Raw genomic sequence first — 23,238 nt, 5'->3', positions numbered from 1 at the left:
GTGTGTTTGTGTGTGTAAATGAAATTGTTCCAACAACAACAAAAGATTACTTTAAGTTCCACTACACCATTAGTCAGATTTCCTTCAGGACAAAAAACTAATCGTTCAAGTGAAAATGTAAAAACAAACCATTTATTGTTCCGACCCTCTTGAGGGGGGAGGAACTATATACTCAACTGGGTTTTTTTTTTTTTTGTTCAGTGAATTTTCGCCGCTCGATATATTCATCGTAGAGAGTTGAGACTGGTATCATTAGAAAGCTCGTCCAGCGTAGAATATGGAATTAAAAAGATTTTTTTAATTTTCGTTTTCTACAGGGAGTTATCGAGGCTTAAACTTCTGAGAAAAGAAGAGTGAATTCACGTTGTTTTTATTCACATTTTCCGGAATTTTTGCCTAAATTTTCGTCAATTTTGCTAAAATTTGTTATAATTTTTAAGAATAGTGTCGTTGATTTCATTTTTGAAGACGAACAAGCATTTTTGATTGTTTTGATTTAATTTTTTGGTCAAAAAATCTGGATAAACATTTCAAAATTTAGCCTGTTTCATCAACAACAGCACGAAATAAGCTACTTTAGTCCACTTTGATTAAATTTGCCTACAGTACACCCCCAAACAACACTCATACAATCTTTGTAGACTCAGAGGGGGGCTATTTCTACTTCAGAGTCCGCAGAGAGTGCCTTGTAGTTAAAACTTTGCCGTTTTTTGCTAACTTTACTCGTTGATTATCAAAAAAGCAAAATTTATTTTGAGTTTCAACTCAGAAATTATCTATATCTACAACATTGAAAAATCAATTGTTCTTAACGGACAATAAGTATTAACAGGGGTAGTTTTGGGCCATTCTTGGACTGTTACAATCCAAAAAAAATCGGGTTGTAATCAGTCGGTCTTTTTTTTTTAAAAAAAGACTTTATTTAATAATAAAGAACAGAACATATCAAATCAAAGCTCAGGAGTGATAGGTCCAACCAATTCGCTTGCGAAACAGCTCCAGGCTAATTCATTTAGTTTTTTAATTGAAAGTTTATGGTCGTTTTTTTTAAAAAATAATTGACTTTTCAATAAATAATGGCTTAATTAACTTTTCCTCTATTTTTTTCTTAATTTGTTCAACTTCCAGCTTAGTGTCAGCAAAAAAGACTGCTTCTTCTTTCTACTGAGTTAACATTTATTCTCGGTTGCAGTTTTAAGCCTGAAATTATTGTTTTCTGGCTTTGATACTACAAGATTTTAAATTTTTGTTTGTTTTGATATTTGCCAGTTTTTCATGTTTTCTAATTTTGTCACATTATCACATTATTGACAGTTCTCATGTCACCTTATTAGCATTCAAATTAAAACACAATTGAACATATTAAAATCTTGAAAGATATAAATCATCGTTTTAATGGCCTCGACGCCTCTTTCTTGAAGAAATCAATTGAATTTTTTAATTTTGTCTTAACTGTCATTTATACTTTGTCGTTTCGGTCGTATGAAATTTCCTGTTTAGTGATAGCTTTCATTGGCTTTTCATGGAAGAATAGAAAAACCGATATTCTGATATTAGCAGATAGCTGATGGCTTTTATGACTTTCAAACCCATCGTTTTCCAAAATTAAAAAATAACTTTTTTAACTTCGCAATTTTGTTCTTTTTATGTTTCTTTTTGTTACCTAATCTCGTTAGTTGATTACAGGTCAAATATGACATTATGGGTGTCAAGGGAATAAAAGGGATTAGTGTCCAAAAATCTTTTTTTTAAAGATTTTGTTATGACCTTACTGGCTTCGACACCGCTTTTTCACAAAAAAAAATTAAATTAATTTGATTTTTGTCATATTTGACGTTCTTTTTGTAGATGCAAGAAATATTCTGGATAATTACAGGTCTCGAGGGTTTCTTTTTCATGAAAAAACGACGATATTTAAATAGCTCTTTTTGTAATTAATGCCTTTCATGACATTGAATGTAATTTTGTTTCGAAAAAAAAATTAAAAGTATTACATACTTTAGCACTCCGCTTTTTTGTCTACTTGTTACCTAGTCTTACTAATGAATGGCCACGTACTACATTATAGCTGTTTAAAGAAGGCGCAATCAAATATATTTTGAGTGCCAAAATTTGGCTTGACGGTTTTGACAGCGTTTTCTGGCAAGTTTCAATTTAAATTTTGTTTGTTCTTTGTTGTTCTTTTTAGCCGCTCTATAAAATGAATAAGGTCAGGTCCTAATGCCCTTCTATAGAAGCAGTGGTAATCGCAAATTTGTGGTAATATTAATTTATTCCTAATGGTATTTATTACTTTGAAGTTAATTGTTTCAAAAAAATAAGTTAATTTTTTTTACTTTTCTGTTTTTGTTCTTTTTTGTATAATTGTTACCCAACCTTTCTATGGACTGGTCGCATATGTTTTCTGGTGATTTTTAAGTTATTTTTGGTTAGTTTCAGGTTTATCTGACGGTATGCTGACTTTGTTATTAAATTTAGTTTTTAAGAGGGACATAAATTTTTTGATATAATTAATGTTTGTTGTTGTTGTTGTTTGATTTTGCTGTTCGTTTTGACCCGCTTTCTTAATATTGACATATTACAGCAATCTAATGCATCAATTTTTACTCCACTGAGTTATTTGTTTTGGAGGTTATCTTATCGTTCATACAGAATTTTTTGAAAAAGACTTGGGCTTTTTTGGGATTCGCAAAAAATAATTTTTGGGTTTTTCTATCTGTTCCTCATTTGGTCGCCCATCCACAAAATTGTGGATGGGCGGGGTCGGAACCTTATGTGCCATTGCACATTACCGAGCCGCCTTGTTTGTCACATATTGTCAGTTTCAACAGCTTTCATCTGTTCTTTTCCCTCAAAAATCTTAATTATGGTAACGAAAGAAAAATTAATTATAAGGAACTTTTAACAGGCATGGAAATGCCCCGCTTGCAATTCAATTTGTCTTAATGATCTTAATGATCTCATGCAGTTTTCAAGTTTTTCATTCGAAACTTCTCACAAAGGATTGTTAACATGATTTTCATTAAAGGCTTCCTTGTGACTCGATTTTTTGACACTTTACGGAAAAGAAACACGGGTACACTTTGATGTTCTCAACAAAATAATTTTTAATTGAAATTAGTTTAAGCTTTCTGTTTAATTAGATTATTAGAGGAAGCAAAGTTTTTAAAATCTAAGAATCAATTATCAACTGCGAGGAAAAACTTTTGTCAATTCTGTAATTTGTTATGATGATGTGTCCGAGCGAATACAAAAAAATCTTTTTTCATTCTCAACGATCTTACTTTCATTTGCAATAAGACGAAATACATTCTGTAAGCTAAATAATGAAATTTAATCTGTCTCGAAAATATCTCTGTTAGGGAAGTTTGAAATTCTCAAGTTTTTTTCCTAAAATTTTTCTTTTGAGATATTGTAGATGGCAAGAAAAAGTTTAAACTATCATCTCATTTTTTAAGGAGAGACTTTCGCATGAACAATAGTATCAGCAGAGGACTTGAATATGTTACTGTGATTACACTGTTAACATTTTGGTTAAATCTCACTTTTTCTGAGCACAAAAGTACAAACGTGTATTCTTCAAATGAACTCAAAGTTGTACATTAAAAAAAATCAAAAATTTTTCACTGTTTCATTTTTCGATTTCAGAAACTAATGTGGGAATTGGACAAACCCCTCGAGCAGAGCGCTTCAATTGAGTTTGAAGTGAAAGATTATGAGAAAGTGGGACGAAACAGGTAAAAACAAAAGACAATTCAGTAAACAGCTGTTTGGAATTCTATGATTTAAGTGAGCCTATTTTCTGGGAGGAAACCCAAGGGTTATGCAAGGCGTATTCTGTGAGCTCCGAGAGGGCATAACTCCTGCAAGATTTAAATCAGGAAGTACAGTAAAATTATGATCTGGAGCGTGTAGCAAAAATGGTAGTTATGAAATTATGTGCACAAATAATAATTTGAGAGTAAAGCGATACTCCCAAGAAGGAAAAAAAACAATCCAGCCCCCAAAATTTGTATTAGAACATCTATGACCCAAAAATTGCAATCAGAATGTCCAATTATTCTGTTAGAATTATACTTTGCTTAATTTACTTGGCATTAATAATTACAGAAATGCCCAAAAACTTGTGTGAATGATTTAGAATTTTGGTTTCCTCGATGTTTGAGGTGTATTTTGTTGCATAGGCTGCTGGGCACTGGGAATATATCTTTGCGTGAAGTGGTGCGAAGCCAATCAGGACAAGCAGAGATGAATTTGACTCTTCTCGACAGCAACAAGAGGAAAATTGAGGTACATCGATCACACTTTCATTGGTTACAATCTTGCAAATGATAATAAGAATTTTACTGAATAGTTGGAGTACATGAAACCTAACAACAGTTTTCTCGTTGTTAGTTTTATCATTTTTCGCATCGTTTTTCTCTAGGTTTTTTTAGAGAAAGAAAGGAAGGAGAAAAAAAAACATTCTTGTAATTGAGCCACCCTTTTTGAAAATCTTGAACGGCGTCTGAAAATAGGCTTCTAGCCTAATTGACGTACGTGACCTGTGGATTATACAATACTCAAACGAATATATTATATTTTCAAAATCTCAAATTTATCACTGAAATTATCTAATTTAAAACTTGTAAATTTAAAATTTGATGTTTTGTGGAGGCAATCAAATCCAACCCAGCACAATGAAATCGCAATGAGAATATAACCGTGACATCTCAACGAAGCAGGTCTATAAGATCTTAGCGAAAAATATCCAGAACCCATAAAAGAGGGGAAGCACTTTTTGGAGCAAAACTACTTCCAAGTAATAATGAAACTAACTGTTGATTAAGAACGACTGGTTCTTGGAAAATGACTGGAACCAAATGAAATTAAAGCGTTGAAAAAACCATTATTGAAGTTCGAGAAGAAGCATACATTTGTCTTATAAAAATGAGACTTAATTTTAATGCGATCTTAAACACCATTATTCAACAAAATACCTGAAGCAAGTAATTTAATTAAGAAAACTCTGGGCCTCGAGGTTTCTTGTCTTGCGTTTTAATAAAAAGCACCACAACTGTGCATCTTTAGAATTCCAATATGCTTTTTCAAACAAGAACTCCACAATTTTTTGGGATAAATACTATTTCATAGTTCAGGAGAGGGGTATTCATAAAACAATTATTAATTTATTTGTCGTTTACTGTTTAAGAAATGAAACAGTGTCTTAAATCTAAAATAACGTTTTCGAAAAAGCTTTTCCGAGATAAATGCATGGAGAAGAGCATTGAAAATGTTTTTTCCATAGATTTTAAAAGGGTTCGAATAAAAGAAATTCGAGAAATCTGCTTTGTTTGGTTAACAAAAAATTTTTGCGACCCTTTTATTTGAGATTGTGCTTTTTTGAATTTTCTCTGGGCTTGTATCTGGAGTGCAGGACGTTTTTATTTAACAGAATTTGGAAATAAATAGTATAACATCAATACAATTCCGGAAGAAAAATTTCGTTGTCGATTTAAAAACACGCACTACAAAAAATAACTATCAATTTTGCGGAAACACCTTTGCATCTCCAATTTTTTCCTGTTTACTGAACGTTTTCAGATCTTATCTTATTCATATTAAATTCCATTAGATTGAATTCGATTTAATAAAAAGGATCATCTATTTCACAATTCTTCTAAATGTTTGGCAGGAGAGGGGTATTCAAAAAAAAAATTTGTTAATTTAATTATCATTTACTGTTTAAGAAATGAAACACTGTCTTTTAATCTAAAATTACATTAAAAAAGCCTTTTCCGACATAAATGCAGGAAGGTCCGCATTGAAATCGTTTTTTCCAACTGATTTATCTGTTTTACTTCTTTAAAAGGGTTCGTGATATCAGAAAATTGAAAAATCTTGTCACTCTCACTTTTATGCAGCGAAAATCCCAGCAATGTCAAATAGGGGCAACTATGAAGTAAATGAAAATTCCTTTTTGCCACAAAGCTCAACTAAGACCTAAGGAGGGTTCTTGGTGCAAATTTTGTCTAAAAGTCTGTCTTGTTCCGTTCATTCAATATAAAAAATGAATTAATTCAAAATTAAATTTGAAAAGGATGCAAAATAATTCTAAATTCTGACCTCCCATTGAAACGTAAGCAGACTCACCGGGAAATTTTTCGTTGGGGCAAGTTAATTGGCATGTTGGTTTTTCATGCAACAGTAAATCAACAAAAGGGCAATCATATTTGTTTTACAAAAATTTTTTGCGACTTTTTCAATTGAGATTGTGCCTTTTGGAATTATCTCTGGTCTTGTACCTGGCTTGCAAGACGTTTTTAATCCACAGAAGCCGGAAACAAATTATCTAACAACAAAACAGTTCCGGAAGCTAAATTTGGTTGTCAATTTAAAAACACGCACTACAAAAATTAACAATCTATTTTTCCGCAAACACTTATGCATCTCCAGTTTTCATCTAATTACAGAACGTTTTCAGATCCAGTCTGAAATAAAGTTCAATCTCATTAGATTTAGGAAAAAAGGGCAATCTACATAGACAATTTTGTTAATTGTTTTGCAGAGTCGTCCTATCTGGTGTACCTTGCCTTAATTTTGCATGTTTGAGAAAAGTACCGGATAGACAGCCCGGGTTGGTATTTAGTTTAATGTTGCTCGCGCCAAAGGTTGGAAGTTCAATCCTCTGTCTCTCTGAAACTGTCTCAAAAAACAAACTTCTTCAAAAGGGTTCGGAAAACCAGAAAATCGAGAAATCTTATTACTCTTACTTTTATGCAGCGAAAATCCCAGCAATATCAAATAGGGGCAACTATTACGTATATGAATACTTCTTTTTGCCACAAGGTTAACCTAAGACCTGAGAACGTTTCTTGGTTCAAACTTTGTTTAAAATTGTCTCTTTTCTTCCGTCAGGTCTGTCTAGAACTGTGAAGAAGCAAACATTTCTCTTTAAAAAAATTGAGACCTAAATTTATTGCGACATTAAACATCATTATCCAACAAAAAAGCAGAAGCAAGTAATTTAATTAAGAAAACTCTGGGCCTCAAATTTTCCCTTCTTGCGTTTTAATAAAAAGCACCACAACTGTGCATCTTTTGGATTGCAATATTCTTTTTCAAACAAAAATACTATTCCAAAGTTCAGGAGAGGGATGTTTATTAAAATTTATTAATTTAGTTATGATTTAGTGTTTAAGAAATGAAACACTGTCTTAAATCTAAAAATACATGTTCAAAAAAACTTCTTCGAGATCAATGCATAAAGGAGAGCATTGAAATTGTTTTTCCCATAGATATATCAGCTTTAAATTTATTAAAGGGTTCGGAATACCAGAAAATCGAGAAATCATTTTGTTTGGTTAACAAAAATTTTTTGCGACTTTTTTATTTGAGATTGTGCCTTTTTGAATTATCTCTGGTCTTGTACCTGGCTTGCAAGACGTTTTTAATCCACAGAAGCCGGAAACAAATTATCTAACAACAATACAATTCCGGAAGCTAAATTGAGTTGTCAATTTAAAAACACGCACTACAAATAATAACCATCAATTTTCCGCAAACACTTATGCATCTCTAGTTTTCATCTAATTACAGAAAGTTTTCAGATCTGATTACAGAACGTTATATAAATTTCAATTAGATTTCATTATATTTTAAGAGAAAGGGTCATCTATTTAGACAATTCTATTAATTGTTTGGCAGAGTCGTCCTATCTGGTGTACCTTGCCTTAGTTTTCCATGTTTGAGAAAAAATACCGGATGGACACTCTGGGTTGGTGTTTTGTTTAATGTTGCTCGCGCCAAAGATTGAATGTTCAGTCCTCTGTCTCTCTGATGCTGTCTAGAAAACAAACTTCTCTAAAAGGGTTCGGAAAATCCGGAAATCTTCTCACTCTTACTTTTGTGCAGCGAAAATCCCAGCAATATCAAATATTGGCATCTATTAAGTAACTGAAAATTCCCTTTTGCCACAAAGTTCAACTAAGACCTAAGGACGGATCTTGGTGCAAATTTTGTTTAAAGATCTGTCTTGTTCCGTTCATTCAAGATATAAAATTGAATTAATTCAAAATTAAATTGAAAAAGGATGCAAAATAATTCTAAGTTCTGAACTCCCATTGAAACGTAAAAAGACTCACCGGGAAATTTTTTGTTTGGGCAAGTTAGTTGGCATGTTAGTTTTTGATGCAACAGTAAATCAACAAAAGGGCAATCATATTTGGTTAACAAAAATTTTTTGCGACTTTTTCATTTGAGATTGTGCCTTTTTGAATTATCTCTGGTCTTGTACCTGGCTTGCAAGACGTTTTTAATCCACAGAAGCCGGAAACAAATTATCTAACAACAATACAATTCCGGAAGCTAAATTTAGTTGTCAATTTAAAAACACGCACTACAAATAATAACCATCAATTTTCCGCAAACACTTATGCATCTCTAGTTTTCATCTAATTACAGAAAGTTTTCAGATCTGATTACAGAACGTTATATAAATTTCAATTAGATTTCATTAAATTTTAAGAAAAAGGGTCATCTGTTTAGGCAATTCTATTAATTGTTTGGCAGAGTCGTCCTATCTGGTGTACCTTGCCTTAGTTTTCCATGTTTGAGAAAAAATACCGGATGGACACTCTGGGTTGGTGTTTGTTTAATGTTGCTCGCGCCAAAGATTGAAAGTTCAGTCCTCTGTCTCTCTGATGCTGTCTAGAAAACAAAATTCTCTAAAAGGGTTCGGAAAACCAGAAAATCCAGAAATCTTCTCACTCTTACTTTTGTGCAGCGAAAATCCCAGCAATATCAAATATTGGCAACTATTAAGTAACTGAAAATTCCCTTTTGCCACAAAGTTCAACTAAGACCTAAGGACGGTTCTTGGTGCAAATTTTGTTTAAAGATCTGTCTTGTTCCGTTCATTCAAGATATAAAATTGAATTAATTCAAAATTAAATTGGAAAAGGATGCAAAATAATTCTAAATTCTGAACTCCCATTGAAACGTAAAAAGACTCACCGGGAAATTTTTTGTTTGTGCAAGTTAGTTGGCATGTTAGTTTTTGATGCAATTGAGCTACAAATGAAAATCAGTATTGCAGAAATAAAGTCCGATCAGAACTGGAGACCATTCGTGATGTAGTGTCCATGCGCACAATCTTTGCCCCTTTTCTTTATGGTAGATAATAATAATTTAAACATCAAATACGAACTAAACTGCAATTTATAACCTATTCGATATCTGAATTTTTGATTTTTTTGAGATTTATTATTGAATATAACTGTACATTTGCATGTACTTTTTTACTCAACATTAGTCTTCAAACATCTTAATTTTCCATTATGATTAATCGTCGAGGCGGAATTCTAATATAGTTGATGATAGCCATGCTGTTGTTTTCGTTGAAGAAAAAGAAAAAACGGCCTCGTAAACTACAGGTGATGACCTTTATGTTTTCATTAGAGGTGCTTCAGTTTTGATTATCATTATCATCGCTAATTGTATGTTGTAATGTGTCAGTGAGAACCTGTCCGCAATAATTGCACAATATAAAATCGAAATCTAGGCATCGATTATCAAATCATACTTGCCAATAGGAAAAAAATTCACCTGGAAATAAACTTTTATATCGAATTTTTTTTTTCAGTATATGTTAGTTGATTTCTTCATGTTTAAACATTCAATAGTAGAGAACAAATTCAGTATAGAAAATTAATTGTTAATTTTCTTAGTTGTTATTCTTGTTATTTGATGATTTTAGACGTTAATTTTTTCCACAATAAAGTATTAAATAATGTTGACCTGTTTTGTACATGAAGACGTCAACTCTTGTCACTCAGTTCCAGTAAGAATGTTACAAATATGAATTAAAACTTAATTTCAGGGAACGATAACGTTTCTTGTAATCTACAAGCCCCCCAAAGGGAAAGGAGGGGGAGACAGCGCCAGTGGAGCCGGAGACGCCGATTCCTTAGACACCTCTGGATACGACAGCGACGGTAGGTTTTCAGAGCAAACTAACGAAAGTTGAACTGGTCCAGAATTTACCATATATATGCTATATATGAATAGGTTAACCATTTTTTTTCAAAAAACTCTGGAAAATTTCTGATTGTCTCGATGGATTGATAGTTCATCGAATATAATGTATAAAGCGCCTACTTTCTTTTATTAAAAGTTAATGTTAAATATCAGCGCGTCCATTAATGTTTCTGTCAAAATTAGATGCAGGAAAAATGTTTCGTATTAAATCAAGAATTACTGAAAATGCTACTGAGTTGTGGAAAAAATTTAAAACGGTTAAGGCAGTCGAAATTTTTTTTTGTACACTAAATTTTTTGTACATTTCGTCCGCAAAACAAATCGGCGATGTATTCAACACATTTGTTGAAATCGAAATTTTTTTCTCCATGCTAACCCCTATCAAAATTTGTTATATCGTGTCGGGGAAGGTTTTATTAACAAAATGCTTCTAAAGCTGTTAGTTAGACCACTCGAGCAATGATGTTGAGTATCATAAAATCATTCTTGAAAATCATAATTATTATATATATATATATATATATATATATATATATATATATATATGCATATATATATATATATATATATATATATATATATATATATATATAAAACAAATTTTATAATGATGTTGAGTATCATAAAATCATTCTTGAAAATCATAAATATAATATATATATATATATATATATATATATATATATATATATATATATATATATATGTGTGTATATTCATAAATGCATATATATATATATATATATATATATATATATATATATATATATATATTTATGTATATATATATATATATATATATATATATATATATATTATATATATATGTATGTATGTATGTATAAACAAAATTTTCGAAAAAAACTTTCAAAAAAGTTTCTTGTATCCGATTGCAATAAATAGAATTGAAATAATTTAAACTATTTATCTTTTGGTAATTTTACACAAAATTTGTCACCTTTTCTGCGACTGTTTTCTTCGTTCTCAATATAAATAATAATGCAATTTCAAGAAACTCTCTGGCTATCAAAACTAAGTTTAACGATTTTTAGAGGAAAACCGTTGATTTGTTAAGGTATTTCGGATTGTTTTCCGCGATACCTCTGAATGTTAATTTTGGTAAAATTTTGTCACAGATCTGACTGAAGTTCACTACAAGCAGATTTGTCTTTTAGTGATGTTTGCTATTATTTTACCCGTTGAAATTTTTGCTGATATTTATCAAATCACGCTTGATATAAGAGTGAAATGCTTAACCCGGATATGAAACGTTTATAAAAACAATTTTTTTCTAGTGGATACTTTTTGATTTTTTTTTTATCATTCAAAAGCAGAGAACGATTTCAACATAGAAAAATTAATTGTTAACATTACTAATTATTCAATTTGTGAATTAATGATTTTAAGCGTTAATTTTTCCTACAATAAAGTATCGAATATGTGAGTTCTGTCTTTTTTTACATGAACGTCAGCTACTGCAACCCAGTTCCAGTAAAAAGTAACAAAAATGATCTTATCCATAAATTCATGGAACGCTAACCTTCCTTGTAATTGACAAGCCCCCAAAGGGAAAGGAGGGGGCTTGTAGATTATTACTGATGCAAATTAGGAAAAACTTTCTAGCAATCAAAAATATTTCTAAAAATTTGAGAGGTCCTGATTCGTTAAAGTCTTCTGTATGATTTCCTGGGACATCTCTGAATGTTTATATTGTAAATAATTTTTTCTGAAAATAAATCTGATTAACACAATAAACATTTTCACCAGCAGCAAAATAATCTTCACCGGTTGATACTTGTTGCTGATGTTTCAAGAATCAAGATTTGGATTTGTTTTGGAACAAATTCAATAGTTTTTAGCGGTGGTTGTAATTCAGATCTAACTTAAAGCGTCTAAATCATACTTTTTCATTTGGGCTGGCTTGTTAGCAAACCAAAAAAAATCATCTTAATGTTTTCGTACATTTTCAATATTTTTCAAGCTTAATTTTTTTGAGTTATAAAATACTTTTCTTTCTTTTTTGTTTTTCTCAAAATAGTAAAGTGATGTTACACTGTCGATGTTTTCTTAGAGAATTTGTTATAAAGACACAAATTTGTCTTGCTGGAAATTGGCTCTTTGCATTAAGGAGGCTGTTTACGCCTCGCTATAAATTTACTCTGATATTACTAGAGTAAATTTTAGAGTAAGTTGATTTCGCAGCACGTGTACTACTCGGGAAAATTACAAAATTGCAAGACCAATAGTTGCTTTTCGAGATTTTTGCAATATGATTGCTGATCTAGTAATACGATGTATAGTTATGGAAAGTCTTTCCTGCAGAGCCATGCAATACAATCTTTCACATTCAACTGGGTTATGCAACTTAGGTGCGAATATCATTTTCCTTTCTACCCTAATTATTTCAAACCTATGTGAACTTATAAAGAGTTATTGATCCCATGTCATTTTTTAAAGTTCACTTCTGTGCGTTGTAGCCTGACTTGAACGTGCAAAGCTGTGTTGATATCTATACAGTATATATGTATTGTATTTGTTTTATTCCGTCTGTTTTTTTAGTCCAATGCTAATAGTTTCAGCTACCACTGGTGGCTGACCAATTTGTTTTCATCAATTGAATTCTCTCTACAAAATTCAATTCATTACGTTTATAAAGTTAACATACGAAATGTTCCCAGTTAACTATTCGAAAGAGAATATACATTAACAAAACGCGAAAGATCTCAATTGATTATTTTTTAAGGCTCAATATTTTTTCCAAAATTTTTCGAAGAATGAACCTGTAGCAGAAAATGAGTGTTGAACATGAAGACTGTAGCAAGATTTCAATTGTTATTAAATAGATAATGAAATTTAACGCAGTTGTTGTTGCTCATTTTAAACATTGAAAAAATTTAATGAAACCCTATAAATGGGTCTTCGCAATGATGAAAGTGAAACTAAAGCAGAGTTGTAACGGAGTAGGAATTTGTAACACATACTTGCTGATTGCATAGTTGTTTTGGATTTTATTTATAACATCTTATTCGAAAATTACTAATTTTTTTCCCAATAACTCTTACTGCAATAATGAAGTTGAGTCTGGGAAGAATCATAAAGAAGTGGAAATTGTTATAGTATTACTTATTGACTAAATTGTTTATTTTACATTCAAAAATTACCAAAATCGTCTGGAGAATTCTTTTAAATAATGATTTTGAGACTGAGAAAGGGTAATAAAGAAGAAGAGAATGGTAATAGTGATGCCAAAAGTGCCACTAAAAGTGTTACCATTGTGGAGGATGCTTCAGCTTCGGAGGGTCTGGCCACAGATGTCGAGGATCTGATGGGGGAGGAGGAGGCGGCGGCCAGGAGGGCCCAGATCAAAAACAAAACGCGAAAGGCACTTTCTGACAAACCACAAGACATGCAGGTATTGAACAGAAATCAGTCGGCGTACTTAGGGTGAACACGTGACTTTTTTTAAACCAAGTATTAATGAGATTCGTAATTAATTTTTGCTCATGATTAACTTTAGCTTAATTGGGCAATTTGTAGTGACTACTGGTTTCCTACTATTTTATCTACATTTTATACATTTTGACCATTTCAACCAATTTTTGGTACAAACTACGAAACAATTGAAGTTTGGTTAGCGTAAAATAAGCTGTAGTAACTTATAATGGGACAACTTATAATACGGGTACCACACTTGACCTCATTTTCAAAATTCGGCTTGCTTGCCTATCAGCTTGCTTGAACACCACCCTGAATTTTATATAAGCTAAATTAAATAAAAAAAATTATAAGCAAACTTTGCTGGCTCAGGTATCCTGCGCTCTATGCAAAAACATCAAAAAAAGTGGAAAATGGTTTTTGAAACAACAACGACCTTAATATGATCTGTTCATATGAAATTACCAGTTTTTAAAGTTGCTCAAGATATTTGAACAATATATTGGAACACAATTGAAAAGCAGTTCTTACGTGCGAAGAAAGACTGTCGCATTTATTCAGTTAAAATTGTTAAAACATGTCGATTCTGCAGATCCGTATCAAGATCTACCAGGCGAGACAGTTGCCCGGAGGAGACATCAATTCAGTATGCAAGGTCAGCCTCGGAAAAGACCAGAGGTCAACCAAGGTCAAGAAGAACTCAGCTGAACCAAATTGGAATGAGGTAAGCCTTCTTTTCGCTAATTATTGTTCCGACCCCTCTTGAGGGGGAAGGAACTATATACTCAAATGGGTTTTTTTTTGTTCCGTGAATTTTGGCCGATCGATATATTCGTCGTAGAGAGTTGAGACTGGTATCACCAGAAAGCTTGTCCAGCGTAGAATATGGAATTAAAAAGATTTTTTTAATTTTCGTTTTTTACAGGAAGTTATCGAGGTTTGAATTTTGAGAAAATAGAGTGAATTCCGGTGAGATTTTATTCACATTTTCCGGAATTTTTGAATAAAACTTCGCCAATTTTGCTTAAATTTGTTATTTTTTTAAAAAAAAGTTGTTGATCTTTATTTGTAAAGAGAAAAAAACATTGTAAGTTACTTTTATTAATTTTTTTGTCGAAAAAAGCTGGCTAAATATTTCAAAATTAACTTTTTCATCAAAAACAGCACGAAATAATTTTTTTTAGTCCAGTTTGATTAATATTACAGGAATTACAGACCCAAACACCACTAACACAATCTTTATAGACTCAAAAAGGGGCTTTTTTCCTTCAAATTTTGCTGAAAATGCTCTGTAATAAAAACTTTGCCGTTTTTTGCTAAATTTATTCGTTGATTATCAAAAACGCAGCATTTATTTTTGATTTTTTAACTAACAAAATATCAATATCTATAACATTCGAATAATTAAGTGTTCCTTACGACCAAATAGCATTAGCAGGGCTAGTTTGGACGAATCTTGAAATGGAATAATCCAAAAATATTTCGGATTGTAAACTGTCGATCTTTTTTATTAAAAAAATTTGATCTTTTCTACATTAATTAAATAACAGAACATTTCAAACTAAAGCTCACTAATGATAGATCCAATTGGCTTCCAAATTAGCTCCACATTTTTGCATATAGTTCATTACTTGAAAGCTTCTGGTCCTTTTATGGTCCTTTTAAAATACTTTTAAAAGTATTTTATTTTTTAAGTAAATAATGACTCATTGAAATTTAGCTCCATTTTTCTCTTAATTTGGTCAACTTGTAGCTTATTGCCTGCAATGAGAGAATGATTTTTCTTTCTATTGAAATCAAATTCAATGTCTATTGCGGTTTTACGCCTTAAGTTATGGTTTTCTGGCTTTGATACTACTAGAATTCACATTCTTTTTTAACTTAAATGTTTTTGCCCATTTTTCACGTTTTCTAGTTTTGTCACATTATCACGTTATTAACAGTTCACATGTAAAATTATTGACTTCCAAAATAAGACAAAATTGATAATCTTAAAATCCTTTAAGATATAGATTATGATTTTAAAGTCTTCGACACTACTTTCTCGAAGAACTTATTTGAATTTTTTTAAAATTTTTTCGTTAACTGTCGGTTTTACTTTGTCTTTTTAGTCGTATGAAATTTCCTGTTCATTGAGCTGGTTTCATTGGTATTTAATAGAAGAATTGATTAGCCAATATTCTGATATTGGTAGATAGCTGATGGCTTTCATGACTCTGAAAACAATTGTTTTCCAATCTTACAAAAAAACAACACTTTTAAACTTCACAATTCTGTTCCTTTTATTGTCTGTTTGTTATCTAGTCTCGTTAATTACACGATAAATGTGTCAAATTTGTTGCAAAGGAAGGTTTCAGAAGAGATTGGTGTCACACAACCTAATATTTTGTAAGAATTCATTGACTTAACTGGCTTCGACACGGAAAATAAAGTAAACTATTTTTCGATTTTTGTCATGTTTGACGTTCTTTTTGCAGACGTAAGACATATTCAGGATAATTGCAATTCTCAAGGGCTTCCTTTGGAAGAATAGACAAAAACTTTTTTTTTTTCGTTCTGCAATAAATGGCGTTCATGTCCTTGAAATTTTTTTTTCGAAAAAAAATTAAAGTGTTACTTAATTTAGCATTTTTTTCATTTTTGTCTACTTGCTATTTAGCATCATTTATGAGAGGTCACATAATACAGTATCGGTGCTCGCAAAAAGTGTAATGGAACATATTTTGATGGAATGGCTTTACGGTTTTGAAAGCTTTTTCTGCCAAGTTTTAATTGATTTTTTGTTCGTTGTCTATTTGTTGTTCTTTTTGTAACCGCATTAAAAGTTGAATATCAACAATTCTTAATCCCTTTCATAGAAGCATTGGTAATTGTTCACCTATGGGATATTTTCATTGATTTTTAATGGTTTTCATTACTTTGAAGTTAATTGATTTAAAAAAATTAAGCGAATTTTTCAACTTTACTGTTTTTGTTGTTTATTGTCTAATTGGTACCAAGCCTTTTAATTGACTTCTCCCATATCTTTTCTGGTGAATTACAAGTTATTTTGATTAATATCAGTTTTATCTTACGCTATTTTGACTTTGTTATAAAATTTTGTTTTTTAAACCGGATATGAAGTTTTTGATGTAATGAATTTTTGCTGTTGTTGTTTGATTTTGCTGTTCGTCTTGACTCGCTTTCTTAATTTTTGCACATACTATCAATCTAATGCACCATTTTTACTCCACCACTGAGTTAATTGCTTTCGAGGCTATGTTTTCTTTCATACACCATTTTTTTTAAACGTACTTGAATTTCTGAGTTTTTCTATGTTCCTCATTTGGTAGACAATCATGCCAAAATTGTGGATGAGCGGGGTCGGAACCTTATGTGCGATCGCACATAACCGAGTCGCCTTGTTCCTTTATACTTTAAAATTCTTTTTTTTTTCAAGCTGAATTCAAATAAAAAATTTGCAGTAATAAATTTTTCTCATGTGAGCGGGGAAAGCCGCTAAGCATTTATTTTATTGCGGATAAATCCATGCTAAATTAATGCTGCGGATGAATTCGTGCTAAATATAAAAAAAGTTTTCAGCGCATTAGCCTCTCAAAATTAAGCGTTGATTGCGCTGAATTAGCGCTGAAACAAAAGAAATTCAGCGGTAATTCTTTAAGATTAGCGCCATTCCTGTGAAGGTTTCTGCCATTTACTACACTTTTAATCATTTTCTGCTACTAAGGAGAAAACGCGCAAATTTTTTGTTTAAAATTTCAAGTTTTTTTTTGGTTCAGGAAGTTTTTAACTTCTATTGTTTAGGCACCAAAGTGTTTTCAACAGAGCAGTAAGCTCAACCAATGTTGATCGGTTTAAAAAAAAAACAAATTCGGCCTGCTTCAACCTGCAGAAAAATTGCAGTGGCTGCTTTTAAGGTTGATTTAGATGACTTTTAATGAGAACTAAATTTGGCTCCAAATTTTACTCCGACATGGAAGATACTAAAATAATATAGTCTTCGTAATATGAGCAATTTATGCACAAATAATTATTATAGAAAAAATCATTTTGTTTTAAAATTTTCCCATTTGAAGTTTATGTTTTTTAGAAAATTGCTTTTACCGACATCGAAAAGAATTAAATCGATTTTAAAATATTTCACAATTTAATCAGAATATATTCTCAGAGTAATTCTGTAATTTCTTTAATCAGAGTAATTAGTTGATTGATTTGGGATGACTCAGTAGAACTAACAGTATCTCAAATGAATCAACTTTAATCATCTTCAATCGATACTATGTAGTTTAAATCCATTTTTATTATTGATATTATGAACTGCTCAAACGTACTCATAGTTATATCGATAGATTTTCTCTTAGAATAAAATCGTTGATAGTTAAATGGTTACAAAGCACTATTTTAGTCTATTTAGATCTAATGTTTTAGATGCTTTTCGTTACAGGAGAACGTTTTGTCACGTTTTCCTTGGACAAAATAATCAAAATTCCTCGTTGTGATTTGGCGGTTTTGAATCAAGGTCATAGTTCCGGAGGCTGGAAGATCATATGCAACATGCTGCTGGCACAAGGGGTGTCAATGGATTTTTTATCCTTCTCTGAATTGCTGTTTTTGTAACTTTCTTGTGACGTTTTCTCTCCAACTAATTGAAATTGTAAAACCTGATTGAATCCTAAAGAGGGGAAATATGCAATAACTCACGTTGCGCAAAACCGGAAGAAATGTCAGTTAAAAATTACGGAGAAAACAACGCATCGAGACCGGAATCAAACGGAGCGAACAAGCGTGCCTTAATTCGTTTTTAACTTAACGACTCTCCAGTTGACCTTACAATTGTCCTGGTTGCAACTTGTTATTGGTACACTAGATTAGACAAGGCGGCTCGTTAATGTGCGTTCGCACATGATATTCCGACCCGAGCTCATCTACATTTTTGACTAAATTGTGACCAAATGAAGAGATAACAAAAATAGATGTTTGAGTTTAAAACAATCGTTACACAACCTATCTACTAATTGAATTACATAATGCCATGACTCGTTACAGCGCCAACATGATCTGACATTAAAGAGATTACGCGACAAATAAAACAAACGGCAAAATTAGCAAAAACAAAAATTTCACGGCAAAAACGGAATGTCTAAATTTAAAAGCACCTAGTAACAACGTCAAAAAGCAGTCAGACAAAAGTTTAACTACACAAATTTAATTTTTTCTAACTATAAACCAGATGGAGAGTTTTCTTAATGAGACTAGGTAACAAGCCGACAAAAAGAACGAACAGTGGGGCTAAACTTATAAATTAATCAACATTTTTTACACCAAGAACTTTCAAAAATCTTAAAAATCATTAGCTTTTAACTAAATAATCCTTGATAAATTACTAATAAGTTATTACAAAAGTGAAAAGACCTGTCTTTGGTTTGTATAAGCCATAGAAACGAACACAAAAGAAAATCAAAAAATTACAAACGATTTGCGAAAACACAAACTATTGCTACCATTAAAACCATTAGCTATCATGTGAATAATATGTATTTTTATTTCAACTGTTATTTTTAATGATTCAGTTGAAGGATTTACACTGACAGATTAAATAAGTTTACCTGGGCCATATTTTAAAACCATTGGGATCTTTTATTACGCGATTGTTCGGAAAGAAGAGAAAAAGAAACACAAAAATTGGCCACTCAATAAACGTTCAGAAAAACGCATATTGTCCAACAAACAAATTATTAGTGAAAAATAATATCAACAGATATGTTATTTCTTGAAATACAAAAAATTGAATGGGACCTCTCATTGATGAAAATAAGTTACAATTTGACGAAAAGAACAACAAAAACTGAAAAGTTGGAAAAATTTTTCAAAATGTTTATCATAAACTTTAAGACTATTCGCTGTAAATTGACTGCTTCGGGTAACATCAATCATTCAATCCCTAATTACAAGCCTATGAGACCTGCCATCAATTTACAGCTACCTAAAGAACAAAAACAGCAAATTCAAGAAAAAATTGAGCGAGAAAAGTGTCGAAGGCATTAAAAAAATAAACTTTTCACAAAAACTTTTCTATGTTCTATTATTTTTAAGAGCAAAAACATTTCTCTTTTTTATAAATATAATTTCAAAAAATGAAAAAATTTGAACAAATACATTAGAACCACGAAGTTTTCGAGAAAACACGTATTATCAACGCCATTAAATTCATTGGCTTTCAACGGAAGCCAGTAAATACGCTAAATTATGCCTCGATGGGACAACAAGTTTGTTCGCCAATCATATGTTATCAATAAGAACTTACAACAAGTTATTGACTAAGAAAACAACAGCAACAGAGACAGGCAAAAACCAAAAATTCAGTAGAAAAGTGCCAGAAGAAAATGTCGAAGCAATTCAACTCGTAAGCTTTTCTCTGAAAACTTTATCTATGATCCGTTGAACTTCTTCCCTAAAACATGGCGACTATCAGCAGTAGGTTGATGTGATAAAATTTCAAAAGGGTCCAAAAATAAAATAAAACTACCCGAAAATTTTTTATAAAATTAAGAAATCTCTTGGCATTGAAGATTTAAAACTAATAGGTAGAAGATAAAACCGCTAACCAGATTAATTTTGGCTGCAGAGTAACGGAATCGAATTCTTTTAGTACTGACATTGACTAAGAGTTAAAAAAAATAGGATTGGTTAAAGTTCAAAAAAAATTTTAGAAAAATTATTTCTAAACTCTTAACAGCCATTATACTCAAAATCTTTCACTGGAGCTCAATAACTACGCTCAGATATAACTGAATGGGAAACAAAGGTTGTTTGTCATGCGTAGATAATTAAGAAATTATCACAATAAGTCGTATGACTGTGAAAACAATAACAAAAACAGGCAAAAACAAAAATTCAGTAGAAAAATGCGAGAAGAAAGTGTCGAAGCCAACTATACCATTAGCTTTTCCCTGAAAGATTTATCTGTGATGCATTGAACGTCCTCTCTAAGCCAATGGGGCTAACATTATTTTCTGATAATGGGTAAATTATTTGGATAATGTGATAACAGTTCAAAAGTAACCGATAATACAAAAATATCAAAAAAAAATGAAAAAAAAAAATGAATTGAAATCTTGTGTCATTGAATTCATGCAACCAATAGTTAGAAGATAAAACCGCCAACCGGGTTAATTTTAGTTGCAATAGAAAGCAAGTGGGTCCTGTCAATACTGACACTGACTAACAATTCACGAAAAAGTTAAAGATTTGTTAGTGTTCAAAAAAAATTTTTCGAAAAACTATTTTTAAATTCTTAACAACCATTTATTTCAATAGCTTTCCACGGAAGTCAATAAATACGCCCAAAGATACCCCCATGGGAGTACATATTTGTTGCCATGCATAGGTAATCAATAAGAGATCACAATAAGTCTTATGACTATTAAAACAACAACAAAAACAGGCAAAAGTCAAAAATTCAAAAGAAAAGTGCGAGAAGGTGTCGAAGCCATTTAAACCATAAATTTTTCTATGAAATTTATATCTGCGATCCACTCAACATCTGCTGTAAGCCAATGGGAGATATCAATATTTGGATAATGTGAAAAGATTTCAAAAGTAACCAATAATACAAAAATATCCAATTTTTTTTTTAATTTTTTGAAATCTTGTGCCATTGAAGTCTTATAACCAATAGTTAGAAGATAAAATCGCTAACCAGATTAAATTTAATTGTAGTAGGAAGGAGGGGGGTGCTGTCACCCCTGTACTGACTTACAGTTCACGATAATAAGTTTATGATTCTTTAATGTTCAAAAAAATCGAAAAATTAATTTTTAAGTCTTAACAGCCATTAGCTGTCCCCTCGAAGCACTAGATATGTTCAATTAATGATCATTGTGGAACATATTACACTGTTAGTCAATGAATCCATGCCATAGGACTCCCAAAAATTAGTAAAACCTCAAAAAGAAACTAAAAATTTCATTTAAAATTACGAAAACTCAGAATCGAAGCCAAAAAAACATGAGCAATTCCTTGAAAACGATGTTTTTGTTCATTGGGCTTCATTTGAAAGTAAAGGAGGTTTTCATTAATAGAACCTCAATATAAAAAGCGATTTGACTTAAAAAAAGCAAAAAAAGAGAAAAATTTTATATAAAAAAAGAGCTCTCAATTAGAATTCGATTTTTTTTGATAGTGAACTTCCCTATGAGACCAGAACTAGTGTTTGTTATCGCCTTTAGTCTATTAGGAACACAAAATTGATCCATTTTTGCCTTGAAATTTAATTTTGAAATACTATTTTTATAGAAAATTTTTTAATTTTGAGAAAAATGACACTAAAAGTGAACAAATATCCCGTGTTCACACAAAACTTCAATCCTCGATAACTCCTCGAAAAAAAAACGAAAATCAAAAAAAAACTTTTTAATTTTCAATTCTACGCTGCACCAGCTTTTTAATGATACCACTCACATTTCTCTACGACGAATATATCGATCGGCCAAAATTGACTGAACAAAAAAAAACCCGTTTGAGTATATAGTTGGGGTCGGAACAAAAAGGTTTAGTATAAAGAGTTCAATGTTTCCTGGCTGCTCAGCAACCATTGTCAACAGCCAGGAGTTGTCGAGGAAAACCCTAGTTCAACATTTTGGAACATTTCATAGGAAAGTATTTTAGATGAAGGAAGTTTGTTCGAAAATGAGGAGGAACCTTTTTTCGCTTTGGATCATACGCCTTCATTTACCAAAAAATGTTATAAATCACAGTTCTAGTCAATTTTGGTCTATTGTTAATTTTGCTTTTCGTTGCAGGAGAATGTCTGGTCTTGATTTCGTTGGACAAAAGAGTCAGTTTTCTAGTTCAAATTTTGCGGTTTTGAATCTAAATCATAATTTTTGAGGTTGCAAGTTCAAATGCAACGTATGTTTTTAGAATGTTTCTTAATCTCTGATTTATCTTAAATTGACACTTAGTTACTGATATGAGACGACATATAAAGCATCAGGAGTTCAAAAAATTGTTGTTTAAGTGGCTAAGTAATGGGACAGTTACTATACCAGACACTTTAGTAGTAAATAATAAGAGCGTTAAGAGCGGGGGGGTATTCATGCGATACTAAACATGGGAATATAGGGAGTGATCATGAGTGGGAATTAGGTTAGGAGGGATTGAATGGTTTGTACATGTAAAACCTTTCCTTTCCGCTTTATTCCAATCTTTCTTTCTCGCCGCTTTCTCAGTAGTCTTAGCGCTTTCAAAACACTCAATCAATTTAAATTAAAACCAAATACTTAACTCCATGCAAAATCAAGACTTGTACAGTTTTGCGTGCGCTTTTCTGCACTATTAAATTTAATTACACTGTCTAATAACGCCTTGCAGTTTTAAACACTGGTTCTTCTGGTTCACTTTCACTGGCTTCCTCTGCTTCAAAATTAATAAACGGGTTATCGGGACTGGAATTTTCATCCGAACTTGCATCAAAATCAACTAAATCACTGCTCCCAATATCCGAATCGTTTATCAATTCAGCAGCTAGAAAACCAGGGTCGGGTGGCTGCCATGTGTTGGAGCTTTGGGTGTTGGTTTCTGGAGACGATTGTGGCACAACGAAACTGTTATCCCACTCAGGACTCGAACTTAGCTGTAAGTCACTAAAATTGCCAGAATTTTCATAATCCCACTCCACATCGTCGTCGCTCCAATTTATTTCATCTATAGCATAATCGCCCAGTTCATAGTGGCCAAATGGGAGGGTTTTTATGCCATCGGGTAGTATGTAGCGTTTATTATCAA

The 23,238-nt window shown here is 31.7% G+C and overlaps 1 protein-coding gene across 1 annotated transcript in view; it reads left to right on the top strand.

Annotated features, from left to right (window-relative positions):
* Nucleotides 1-23,238, top strand: part of LOC142345082 (myoferlin-like) — a 133,834-nt gene that overhangs the window by 10,197 nt on the left and 100,399 nt on the right. The window contains exons 4-8 of the mRNA XM_075397165.1: nucleotides 3,649-3,737; nucleotides 4,185-4,290; nucleotides 9,860-9,974; nucleotides 13,308-13,429; nucleotides 14,045-14,176. Coding sequence (XP_075253280.1) covers nucleotides 3,649-3,737; nucleotides 4,185-4,290; nucleotides 9,860-9,974; nucleotides 13,308-13,429; nucleotides 14,045-14,176 — 564 coding nt within the window. The remainder of the gene's footprint in view (nucleotides 1-3,648; nucleotides 3,738-4,184; nucleotides 4,291-9,859; nucleotides 9,975-13,307; nucleotides 13,430-14,044; nucleotides 14,177-23,238) is intronic.

Source organism: Convolutriloba macropyga, chromosome 8 (genome assembly GCF_964194025.1).
Source record: "Convolutriloba macropyga chromosome 8, txConMacr16.3, whole genome shotgun sequence".
Lineage (NCBI taxonomy): Eukaryota > Metazoa > Xenacoelomorpha > Acoela > Convolutidae > Convolutriloba > Convolutriloba macropyga.
This window is presented reverse-complemented; position numbering and strand designations above follow the sequence as displayed.